The 12,911-nt window shown below is 44.8% G+C and overlaps 1 protein-coding gene across 2 annotated transcripts in view; it reads right to left on the bottom strand.

Moving 5' to 3' along the window:
• The window catches only part of TBC1D8B (TBC1 domain family member 8B), a 35,878-nt gene that overhangs the window by 7,837 nt on the left and 15,130 nt on the right, over positions 1–12,911 (bottom strand). The window contains exons 7-17 of one of the 2 annotated variants that reach the window (XM_054996225.1): positions 11,495–11,662; positions 10,503–10,652; positions 9,152–9,302; positions 8,273–8,487; positions 7,500–7,617; positions 5,051–5,336; positions 3,107–3,236; positions 2,918–3,016; positions 2,081–2,149; positions 1,051–1,291; positions 625–690 (exon numbers count right to left, since the gene is read on the bottom strand). In XM_054996225.1, coding sequence (XP_054852200.1) covers positions 625–690; positions 1,051–1,291; positions 2,081–2,149; positions 2,918–3,016; positions 3,107–3,236; positions 5,051–5,336; positions 7,500–7,617; positions 8,273–8,487; positions 9,152–9,302; positions 10,503–10,652; positions 11,495–11,662 — 1,693 coding nt within the window. Of the gene's footprint in view, positions 1–624; positions 691–1,050; positions 1,292–2,080; positions 2,150–2,917; positions 3,017–3,106; positions 3,237–5,050; positions 5,337–7,499; positions 7,618–8,272; positions 8,488–9,151; positions 9,303–10,502; positions 10,653–11,494; positions 11,663–12,911 lie in introns of those variants that run through there. The other variant, XR_008598102.1, reaches the window with a different exon arrangement.

The following is a 12,911-nucleotide window of genomic DNA, read 5'->3' as shown; positions in this document are numbered from 1 at the left end:
AAAAAACACAGCAGAAGATGCTATAGAACCACAATTATTATCATCCAACACAACACAAGCCAACAGCAGTACTTTTTAAATTACCAAACTGTTACAAAATACTGGGCACAAAATTCCTGCTGTGCCTACCCCACCCAAACTTTCTCCTCAGAACAATCCTATTGGGCAAGTTAATTTATTCTTTAAAATAAAATCCCTTTCTTGTCTTTGTTTTGTAAGATCTGCAAGATGGCCAACAAGAGTCAAACAAAAAATTAAAAGTTACCAATTAAAATGCAACCAACAGGTGGTGGGGGGGGGGGGAACCCAGCTAAAAACCCCATATGGAAGAAGGAAATCCAGGCACAAAGAGAGAAGCAGCAGGGGCAATGAATACCTCTCGTCAAAGGCTCTCAAGAAAAAGTTCCACCTTCATTCAGAGCCACGATGCTTATCAAGACATTTAATTTTTTACCAGAAGCCCTTAACAGATCACTCCCAGCTCTCACATTTGCGTTTCGATTAACGCAGCAGGAAAACATGCAAAAGGCAACTTAACGTTTTCATGACCCACACATTTCAAGAACATTGGGAGATGGGGAAGCTGGACAACCCTGCAGGACAGGACATCCCAAACCGACTCACCAGGAGGTATGTGGAGCTTGAAGAGAAGCTTGAGCTTATGGGTAAAACTTCCATAATACATAGCATCTAATGGGGAGGGGAGGAGAAGAGTGAGAAAGAGGAAGATTATTCACTGTGTTCCGTTCAACCAGCTCAAAGCTTTGGAGGCACACAAACAGCAAGCTTTGTGCCAAAATGCTACGAACTGCAAGGGGCAGGAAGCTAGCCTATACAGAAGCCCCTCAACAGCAACTGGCTAGAGCAGGTCACATGGTACCAAAGAACTGTCATATACTTCCAGGTGAGGTTCTCTCACTGCACTGAGAACCAAGAAGCCTTCGTGTCTCCCTGTAATAGGCCCCTCTCTTCCTCGCCACCCATCCCCCATTGACAGGAGCTGGGGTTGGTAAATAAGAGGCTGAGGAATGGCGATTGTAAAGTATGTACCAAGAATGCAGGCAAATTCTTTAAAGTTTATAAGGCCATCTAAATTTTCGTCCAGCAACCGGAATGTCCAAAGGGCGAGGGAGTCATTGTTTGCACAACGGGCCCAGGGGCTCAGGAGATGGTGGAGGAGGCGGAACTGTTGGCAGTCAATGCGATACTGGTCCAAGTAGGGTAGGCTGGGGTCATGGTGCTTCAGGGCCGGGCCGTTCATGTTCCAGTAGCAAGAGAAAAAGTGTTCCTTCTGCAAAAAGGAAGTGAAGAGTTAGGACCCTCCCTCCCGCAAAGGAGAAAGAAAGGCAGATACAGGAGAGCAGAGAGAGGGGGAGGGAGAGAAGAGAGAGGAGTCACTCCTAGGCTCTTGCGCAAAGCTAAAGCTGCAGGACAATGTACATCCCTCTCCAGGAGACGTCTTTCCCTGCTCTGCACCTTTGCTCATCCACCACCACACAGACCTGACTAATTCCAGAACGTTAAGGGTTTTCTTCTAGGCACCCTGCATGCTTATCCACGCAACAGCTTCTCTGGCAGCTTTTCTTTCTCAAAGAAGCCAATCAATTTCTTTTTAGAACTTGGGGGGTTTCTCTGACTCTCACAAACACCAGCCAATCAGTATTCAACACGGCCAGCCACTGGAAACAGGAAGAACTGGGTGCTGCTCAGCTCGACTCAACCGTATTCCTGGGTCCTCCTGCACAGGCCAACTGGAAATATCATCACTGAACTGACATCCAAGTTGACACATATGAAGTTCCAGTGAGAGTGACTGCTTGAAAAAGAAGTTCTTGGCTACAGAGATCTTTTCCACAGCAAAAGGCACACGTTGGGAAGGGCCAAGTGTGTGAATGTGCCTGTTTCAGAGGGCTCTCAAATCACTAACGCAGAAAAAACAGACATCAGGGAGTCAGCTATTTTAGAAGTCTTCTCATCGATGAAATCTCCCATATTTTACTGAAAGCAAGACGCAGCAGGTCTGCTCACTGAAAACAGGGCACTTACAAAACAAAGGCACGAAATAGTAGCGAAGTGTTACCTTAAATAACTCATACAGATCTTCCAGGTCACTGGGACTGATTTTCACATCCTGAGAGACAACACGCAGCTGTAAACAGACCACAACGAGAGCCACAGCCCAGTTATAATCTAGCCCACTTATTTTTGTTTCTGCTTTGGCAAGCTTAGGTCTCAAGTAGCACTGAGGCGGATACTCCCATTTCATTTAGGACTACTGGCAGGGCAGGTTTGAATCCATTTCTGCTGCTGAGCAACAGGGGCTCAAACTTTCAGGCCCACAGCTATGGGGAGAGAGTTTGACAGAAATGTGTGATGCCCCATTTCCAAACTCTCTTCATTAAGTAACGACACTATGGCCTGTTTGGTTATAGATAAACAAGGGAGAAAGGAGCGACGTTTTTCAACTTGACTGTCTGGGAAGGAAGGGGAGCTGCGAAAGGCTCTGCAGCTGCCTGCTAAACCCTTCCTAGCCCAATTCCCTCTCCTGGGCTCAGTCGCATCACTGTCTCTCTTTCTGGTTAATGTGCACAGGAACAAGTGCCATGATTCAAAGGTTGGATCTTCTGCTTGCAGTGGACAGTTTGCTTCACAAGTAGGTAGGGCCAGGTGCGGGGAGGGCAAGAACAGAAAAATGAATGCCCAGTTTCACTCAGGGTGGTTTCTGGTTTCAATCTCTGAGTGCAAACTACCTTGCTGAAACTTGCCTGTGTAAAGTAATGCATGCCTCTGAGCATGTGCAGAATGCCTTTTTTCTAGAACATAAACCCCTGTTCAGCTCCTGTCTTTTCCCCTCATCCCCCGAAAACCTAAAGAGGCAGAATGTTCAGGGAGGCTTGAACTCCAGAACTCCACTCACCACATTTTGCTTGGTTGTGGCTTCCAGGGTCTGGATGACGTACAACCGGTTCCGGTGGCGCATGCTCTCTACCTCCTCAAAGCAAATGTCGCCATATTTCTAGGAGGAGAACAGGAAGCAGTCAAGCCACGGTGGCTTGTACAAGGTGCAGCCCACAAGCAGGGAAGCACAACGGAAAGACAGACCCACCTCATTTGACTCACGGATGAGGTCAGTGATGTCCACTCTGGGGTGCTGGCTCTTTGCTTCGCTGGTCCCAGAAGCCTGCTGCACCGCTGGAGGCAGCGGACTGTCCTTGTTGGTGATGCTGTCAAAAAACCTAGATTGAAGAAAACACATGAGAAAGTGGGAGCCATGGAAGTAATGACTTGGCTGTCAGCATCATAGAGAAATATTTTTACTCTGGTACTAGATCCCTTTGTGATTTAATACAATGGGCTTTAGCAGGGAGCCGCTGCCACCACCACCCTTGCCCGCGGATCAGCTGGGCAGGGAGAAAGCGGGTTCGCCTACCTTCGTTCTGCCAAGCTGAATGGCAGGTGGGCGGGCAGGGTCCGCTACTGCCTCCCTTGCCCGCGGATCAGCTGGGCAGGGAGAAAGAGGTGGTTTGCCCACCTTCTTGCTGCCCAGCTGAGTGGCAGGCTTCGCTGTGCCACAGCGGGGCCACTGGGCTGGGCTGCACTCACCCCAAGGTGGCAGGAAGGCCCGGAGCTGCAGCGCCATGTCTTCCTACTGCCGCGAGTCCTTCCTAGGCCTCCAGAAGCCCTGGCAGCAGGAAGGCCTTGCGCCATGGTGCTGGGCCTTTCTGCAGCCATGCTTAGCCTTTCTGGGCCTCTGGAGGTTCCAAGGAGGCGGTGGGGAGGCAAACCATTCCCCCCGCCCCACTTCTTATCCCAGCATACTGTGCATGTGTGGGGATAAGAAGTGAGTTGTTGGCAACACCGTTTGCCTTTTAGGTCTTGGGATGAGGAAACAACCAAAATTCTAACCCAAAGCATCAAGGTTTATTGACTTCTAAAAGTGCTCCTGGGGAATGTGGCATGGCACTTTTACAAGGTTTCACAGTTAGAACACAAAGGTCTCTGCCCTCAAGGGGTTTACAGAGAATATGATTGTATATGATTAAAGCAGAGAACTTGGAATATGCAACAGAACTTGAAAAGATTTATACCCATTTTGCAGAAAGCTCTCTCAGTATCGAGTCTCTTCCCCAAAGGCCCTTTTCCTCTCCAGTTCCTTAAAATAAAGTGTACGTTGCATGCCAAGGAGCTTACCCCATGCAGAAGCTGAAGGGACCGCACAGGTACACACAGGAGAGGGCTTTTTTTTAAAGAAAAAAATTTATTTGAAGAGCTCTCAGGCTTTTAATTAAGAGGTTTCCCCTTTTTTTAGATGTTTCATGGACTGCTTCCAGCCTGAGGACTGATCTACCGATTTCTTTTTTAGGCCAATGAATGGTTGTTTACTGCTCTTTTAATGCCCACAGCATGTTTTTAATGGCTTTTTTAAAAATACTGATAATTTGTGTCATTTTAACGGTTTTGTTTTTACTTGTGAGACACCTCAATGAGGCCTTTGGAGAGACTGCATGTCATTTCTCTATATCAATCAATAATTATTTGCTGTTGAACTACAAAACATCTATTTTGGCTTATGTTTTCACGTGTTGGAGTTTGCTGGTTTTGAGTTCCGACCCCTCTTTTAACGAGACTTCCTATTTTTTTTACTACTAAAAGATGGGCGAGAAATGTTTTAAAAATTTTTTAAAGGGGCTATTCTGATAGGATTGTCAGGTCCCCTTACCCTCCCAGTGGAGGGGGAGATACCTGGCACTTACCGGGGTTGCTCTCCTTGCGCACACTCCTGGCAGGTGCAGTGCCTGGCATCATGCCTGGCATGAGCATGCCTGCTGTGTGCTGGTCCTGGAGGTTTTTTGCCTCCTGGGCCTTTCCTTCCTGCTAGCCAGGTGAGTGACGACGGGAAGCAGAGACTGGGAGCGGGGGATCCCCTGCCCCCACCAGGGAGCTGGCAGCCCTACATTCTGAGCACATTGTCCCCAAATCAAGAGCCCACTCCACATGACTCTCACAGTATTTAGCTAAATGCCTTGGCTTATAAAACGCCCCCCAGTACCTGCTGAGAACCATCACGGCCTCTGCATCATCCTTACAGGTCAGCAGCCTGTCCATGTTGTAGTCCAGCACCGCCAGGCCCAGCTGCAAGATGGCCTTTATCCCATCGTAGAAGAAACAGTCGACCACGTTGACGGCGCTCTCGATGGGCAGCACGCTGATGAACAGAGTGAGGAACCAGGAAAGGGAGACCGATGAGAAGAAGGTCATGTCTGTCATGTGCTCCGTCAGCTGGGGCAGGTGATCCCTGATGAGCTCCTCAAACACCCCTTGGTCGACCAAGGCACCTGTGGGGAGGGGGAGACAGAGGAACCTGAACATTGCAAAGGTGTACGGGATGGGGTGGGGTGGGGAATCCACCAGACTACTTTACACAGACTGGCATCACTTTCTTAAACATGCCTCTGAGCAGCCTTTCACATACTGGACCAGGGGTTTGAAAAACGGCAGAAAGGAGAGGGCATTTGTTTCATTTCAGATTCTTCCAGAAGCCTTTACAGGCTGCTCTTCCCAAAGGAGCTCAGAAATGTCAGCTGCAGAAGCGAGTAGACACACAGCAGTGCAGACTGAGCCCCGCCTCCCCCGCCACTGTTTAATAGCCAAGAGTATGCCTGCTTAGTTAATGAGCTATTACATGCTTAATGAGAAATCTCCCATAAATATACATTGAAAAGGTTTCTGAGAATCTTCCCAAGGCCAAGTTTACCAGGCATCAACCACTCCTTAAAAGACAGTTAAACCAAGCGGAAGAAGAGATCAATCTATCTTAAGCCACTGTAACGTGACCAAAAGTAGTGCTAGGTTAGGGAGCAAGTCTGAACCGGTCTACTCAGAATTAAGTCCCATTTTTAGTTAATGCCGCTACCTCCCAGGAAAGTGTTCTTAGGATTGCACTGTTAGCAACAAACACCACTTTTACAAGAGATAAAGGAGAAATAGTAGGACAACTTGCCTGCACCAAAATTAGGTTTTGTACATATAAAACAGGGATATTAAAATATATAGCATAATCTACAGCTGTTATTTTTTTGGATTATATGCATGGTGGTAAAACCAGTCTGACCAAGGGCTACTTCATGCCCTCACTGCCCAGGGGACCCAGAATGTACAGTGGAGGTAGGTGGCCACCACCATCATAAGGCACACATGCCTAATTTTAGCAAAGGTTGATGCAAGGAGGGAAGATGACACAAATCAAGCACATACTCTTCCCGCCCTCATTATCTGGCATGCACAGTTTTATGCCCCTCCCTGACTGTATACACAGGATTTGTGTGAACCAACCCTTAAGCATGTAGTCAATAGAGCACCATTCTAAATAGTTTTGTCTTGCATCTGTATTCCCAGGATGACTTGAGCATTTGGAAATCAATTACTGGCAACTATCCTGACTGCACCTTCCACTCTTTGCTACCTTTTGGGTCACTAAATAAGATTATTGTACAAATAAGGCTCAGGTCCATCAGAGACATAGAATCAACTACCTGGCCTCTGAAATATGGTGCTCCTCAGAGCTTCTTCCTTTTGTTTAAATTCTATGTTGGGCCACTTAATGAGATCACCCAAAGCTCTGAGATGGGTATCAAGAATAGGCTGACGACACCGACATTGGGTACAATCGTCACATGGATTGGGGGTGGGTGGGTTGAACCCATACAAGATGGACGTGATGTTGGTTGAAAAGGCCGATGTTCTTAATGGAAACTGATCTTCCAGTTTCCAAGAGTTTTAAGTGCAGTTTTCTTTGTCCAAGCAGGTTAAAAAAGCCCAGGTGTGCTTCTTGATTGTGCAGGTCTCCTTAAGAATCAAATCCAGGAGGTAGAAGAACATGTCTCATTACCATTATATTTGGTTAAAAAGCTATCTTGCCTTTAAAAATTAACTAACTTGACAGTATTGATCTATAACACCATTAATCTCAATCGACTAGTGTAACACAAGCTACATCGAGAGAAAATCCAGAAGCCCCAGTTAGTGCAAACTGGCCGCTGCTTGTTGGTATGCACATACTACACTGGATAATGGTTGATTTCCAGGCTCAGTGCAAGGTGCTGGCTTTGACTTCGAAAGTCCTTCATATATTTTAAAAATCCCCTCTCCTGCAACAGAATCTGTTGAGGTTTCTTAGATTTGTCCAGGGTTCCCTGTTGATTAATCCTTCTTTTGTTTAAGGCCAATATCTGTTCTGGGATGGCCTGCAGGAGGACGGGTACCAAGACTTTGAGAAGGGCTTGCGAAAATTAATTTCAGAGAGCATTTTTGCTCCTGAAGTCAGTTGAAACTGCATTGCTATTTGGCAGATGTGCAGAGACACTTTTCACTGGCTTGTTTTCTGTAGTATATTAAATTGTCCCTAGATTTGTTAGCTACTCTGAACGCTTTGGAAAGACAGTGACAGATCAATCAATCAATCAATCAATCAATCAATCAATCAATAAGCAAAACAGTACCAATGATTCGGCGGTTGAAATAATCAGGTAACATTCTTTCGCACACAGCAACCAAAAGCCAGAATGCTTCCTCTTCTTTGGAGTAAAGCAGCAGCACCGAAGTCAAAATATTCATTGCCTATCAATGATCAACCATGGTAAGTCAGTATTAGCAACAGATGGTAAACATTAAACAGTAGACAGGGGTGTCATTCTGGCCTTGTTCGCACTTGCGTGTACATCACTAAGATTTCTCTGCACTTGATTACAGATAAATGAGTATGTGAATCTACTCCACCCTCATATGAACCGGCCCAGCAGTTACAGCAAATGTCAGAGGTCCTTCTTAAATAATGTGGATAGCAACCAGAAGCAGGGCGTTCTCTGTGGCAGTAACTTGGCTGTGGAATACCCTTGCCACAACTGTTCACTTGTCACTCAGCCTGTTAGGTTTCAGGTGCCAAGGAAAAACCTTTTTCACCCTGTTCATTATTTTGCAATCTTGGTGTCTTTGTTTTCTGCAATTCTGTTGATGACAGAGATGATGCGAGAATTCCAAATCTGAGAATTCCATCTGTGGTGCACCATTCACACACGCAGATCCTCACTGTATGTTGCATTTACCAAGGGATGAACACACACATGTGAGTACCAGCCCTCAGAGTTGTGAAGGAAAAAGAAACCCCCCAAGAATTGGCATAGCTGTGTATCATATTGCAATATTGCCACAATTATATGCAACTGTCCAGGCACAGTGTGATAAACTGATGTTATACAAACGTTCAACCGCATACCTGACAATATCCGATCTTGGGATTCCTGTAGGCGTAGGCTGTGAGCACCCTCCTCAGGGCAGAAATGCCAGTGTCGCTTTGGAAGGCCGGGTGTTCAGGCAAGGAGCGACACAGATCCCGTTCAATTTCATCTGTCGCCAACGTACACGTTCCCATGGATTTCTCGACCAGCTCAGTATAATAACCAGGGTTGGTAGCCATGTCATTCACAGCGCCTGCCAACGTGTTTAGTGCACACTGTTAGAGAACACAAGAGGATATTCGCTTTGTTTCCTTGCAATGCACACATGTGTGCACACTCTGCACTGTATTCGATTCCATGCATGAGAATTGGGCCTGATTGTCAAACTTCTCAGGCTCTTAGCCAATCTACACAGCATGTTCAACAAACAAAAGAGTGCCAGAAACAGATTCTGATTTCCCTACAATGGCCCATGATAATTTCAAACAACCTCCATTCAACAAACATCGTATGTAAATTAGCGCCAAGTCGGCTGCTCTCATTAGATTCAAAGAGTTGCAGAGAATATTTTGTATTAGTCCTGGGAAACGTCTGACTTTTCTCTTCCTCTGAACAGAAGTCCCTGTGACATCACAAACTGGTCATGAAGCATTTCTGTGTTTCAAAATGAGGTTACACATAACTGGGAAACAGGTTCAAAATTAGGCACACATAACTGGGAAGGGGAATGCTGTTCAAGAAACGAGTCTAAAGGTCTCCAAAGTTCACAGAATACTTTTTGTGGTCCTTGGAATCCTTGTTTGAATGCTAGTGAACATTCAGTAGCATCACAGCAACTCAGCCAATAGGTAGGAGAGCCTCCAGGGAAAGACATCTCCAAAACAAACCAGTCTCTGTGTTACACAGCCATTAGGTACCTGAGAAGAGCAGCCAGAGTTCTCCTCTCAACACCTCTGGGATCCCTCTGACAATCAGGTCTCGGGTCTTCCTTGTCCGAAATGTACTTACACCTCGGCCACATTCTATGAAAAGGATATTCCACGACTGCTCTTTCATTTTTTCTTTTAGCTGGCAGAACAAAGTATCAAGAAGCCTCTTAAGTATATTGCAGAAATCAGCTCAGACAAGATGGCAATAGTGGTCAAATCAGCAAAGTGGGGTTTAAAATCTGAGGCAACCTCTACTAGTTGAAAGTGGGGAGACCCCAGAACTGCAGCTTTTGTGACCACATAAAATATGGACTAGAAGATTTATGTATGTAAACAACCAATCTATATATTTGTTTTTATATACTGACACTAATAACAGTCTGGAGGCAGCCATTTTACTGGTATTTGGTGATCCTTTTTTGTTAATAGAGCAAGATTTGAGTACAGTAAGCACCTTAAGGACCAACAGGATTTCCAGGGTATGATTTAACAACAAAGGATCACCAAATACCAGTAAAATGGCTGCCTCCACAACAACAACATTCAATTTATATACTGCCCTTCAGGACAACTTAACGCCCACTCAGAGTGGTTTACAACGTATGTTATTACTATCCCCAAAACACCCTGTGAGGTGGGTGGGACTCAGAGAGCTTTGAGAGAGCTGTGACTGACCCAAGGTCACTCAGCTGGCTTCAAGTGGAGGAGTGGGGGATCAAACCCAGCTCTCCAGATTAGAGTCCTGCCGCTCTTAACCACTACACCAAACTAGCTCTCAAATATATAGATTTCTTGTTTACATACATAAATTTTCTAGTCACAGCTTTCAGGAGCTCTCTCAGCCCCAGCTGTTAGGAGCTCTCTCAGCCCCACCAATCTCTCTTGTTGTAGAGATAACAACAACATACTTTGTAAACCGCTCTGAATGGGCATTAAGTTGTCCTGAAGGGATGTATATAAATCGAATATTGTTATTACTGATTATGTAGTTTATCCTGGAACATTGGAAGAACAGCAGAAACTTGCTATGTGAAACACAGCAGCTTCCTTATCAAACTTACTTTACTTTAATAATACTGTTAAAAGCTACACGGGCTACAACAGAACAGAAATGCACTCAGTATAGGGTTACAAAAAACTTTGGCTTCCTTCTTAAAAAACAAACACACAAAAAGTATGTAAAATTGCAGATTTGAAAATAAAGCAGCAACTGTATATGGGAAAATGCAGAAAATCCACAAAACCTGCCCCCCTAAAACCCCACCAGGAAACGGCTGAATGCCGCAGATATTTTTGGACTCTCCTAATGACATCTATTTCCGCTGCTTTTTGTCCTTACCATTTTAGAGTCCAAATTCTCCATATCCTGAGGGTGGAAGACTGTCATAAGTGCTTCCGTGCTGACTGTCTTGCTGTTGCCCTTGTGGCTTGCCATTGGCTGCCCATCGTAGTAGTCCAAGAGAGAGTCTGGGCTTGGGCTAGCAGCAACCTGCAAGATGCATGTAAAATAACATCTGGATACAGCGGTTCACAAGCACAGAGCCGCCCAGTGGGATGGTTAAGAGGATGCACCCCCTGCAAAGTTCCACAAAGAGTCTCCAGGTGAGAAGCCTAGTGAGATGCCGCTTGTTTAGAAACAACAGTCCGGAGGAGAATGTTACGGATTTTCTTTAATCAATTACAATATGGCAGGAAAGGGAGAAGTTATAACATTTCAGGAAGGGATGAACAGTGACAGAACTATACCCCCAAAGTAGAAATGGTGTGTGTATAAGAATTAGTTAAAATTGTATTTTAAAATGTTTTAATGCCCTTTGATATAAAGGTAGAAATTACAAATTACAAGTTGAGAATGCCACACCCACACCCACCCACCCACAGAGCAAATAAATATACAAATAAATCAGTTTGCCATCTCTTCAGTTGCCTGAAAACATCACAATAAACTGTGCTTTGGGCAACAAACTCTGGTTAGTCTACCATTTGTGTATAAACCCCCGTTTGTCTGTTTCATGTCTCTCTCTTATTGCTCAGCTGGTAAGACACCCTCCCTACATCTTTACATCTACCTACATCCTTACATCTCTACATCTGAGTTCAGACATTGCAACAAACCATAGAAACTACAAATACTGGTTTTTTTAAAAAAATCACATTTATAGGTCCTAATTTTAAAAAAAGTTCAGTGCCCATTAATTAACTCTAGTTAGCTGGACCACTGGCACTGGGACTTCTTCACTGAGGTTTGAAAAAACACTATTTATAAACCATGGTTTATCATGATGTCAGAAAGGAGCATGAGATACATATCACCAAGGAAAATAAATTTACCTCCACATTCGCAACATGCTGGGGGCTTGAGGCTGTACCACATCTGCCCCTGAGCTTCTCCACCAGATGTTCAAAATCCCTGACTTCTGAGAAGCGGAAGGCTTTTGCCCCTTTAGTGCTGATGCTGACTACTTTGCTAGCAGGGTCAGATGACTCAACTGCTACTACCTGCAAACAGCAAAGATGAGAAGATTTCAGTATCAGTAGAAATGATCCCAAGTGCCAGCTAAGGTCATCGATTATTATTATCATTATTGTTTATTTGGAGTCCACCTTTCTCACTGAGATCCAAGGTGGATTACATACTGCAAGTGAATACAATATAATCAATAGCTAGGACAATCACAGAGCAAAAATACAATATGATAAACAGTTGGGACATTCAGTGAAAACAGAATACAATAGGGTATGATAGCCAGAAATTAAAAAAAAAACTAGCAGAAAGCAGACACATGAATGAAACCTTTCTGAATTTAAAGCATAAGTAATGAACAGGACATCTTTAGTAACATCAAACTACCCAGTAGGAACATATCTATATCAGCAGACAGTACCCAATAGCCTAGTCTACAGTCCCTGTCCCTTTCCAAGGTATCTCTCTGAGCTATTACTATTACAGCCCTATAATCTGAGCAGAAAGCCCTCCTGAATAATTCAGTTTTACATAGTTTGTAGAAAGCCAGGAGAACGGGAGCTTTCCTGACCTCCTCAGGCAGGCTGTTCCACAAGGCGGGGGGGCTGCTATAAAGAAAGCCTATGTATGGGCAGTTGTTGAGTTAGCCCAACTGCAGGGTGGTACCTGCAAAAGGCCCTGTTCAGATGAGTGAAGCTGCCTTAGTGGAACACAGGGAGGCAGTTCTGCAGGTATGAGGGGCCACGGCCATGAAGGGCTTTGCTTCACTTTGGGCAGTCCCCCGTTTGAAAGGTCCACTCATCTACAAGTGTGGTATACTGTACTGTTTTAATTAATTTTAATTAACCTTTTCAGACTGTGATACTGGATTTAACTGTTTATTAGTTGATGTTTGGAAAATTTGTGACAGCCTATGGCTATAGGCAATAAACTCTTTGGTACTTTCCCTCCTTTCCCTCCACTCATCTACAGCCTGTGCACATTTGTTTTCAGTAACTAAAGATATGGCACAGAAAGCCACCCCCCCACCCCCATTCTCTCTCTTCTGTAAAACATGCAACACGGAATTATTTCATTGTGCTCTTGGTAGAAATAACCAATGAATGTCTCTGATCGGCAGCTGGTGATGAAATACGTTACATGGAGTTAAAATTGCAACTCCTACATGCTATTTTAAGAGTTTTAACAGATTTTAAACTGGGTATTGTTTATATTTTGTAAGCTGCTTTGGGCACTGGGGAAAAGTAGAACATAAATATTTCAAATGAACAATACTGGAACCAT

This window comes from Eublepharis macularius, chromosome 13 (genome assembly GCF_028583425.1).
Source record: "Eublepharis macularius isolate TG4126 chromosome 13, MPM_Emac_v1.0, whole genome shotgun sequence".
In the NCBI taxonomy this organism is placed as follows: Eukaryota; Metazoa; Chordata; class Lepidosauria; order Squamata; family Eublepharidae; genus Eublepharis; species Eublepharis macularius.
The sequence above is the reverse complement of the archived record's forward strand: the minus strand, read 5'-3'. Positions and strand labels throughout refer to the sequence as shown.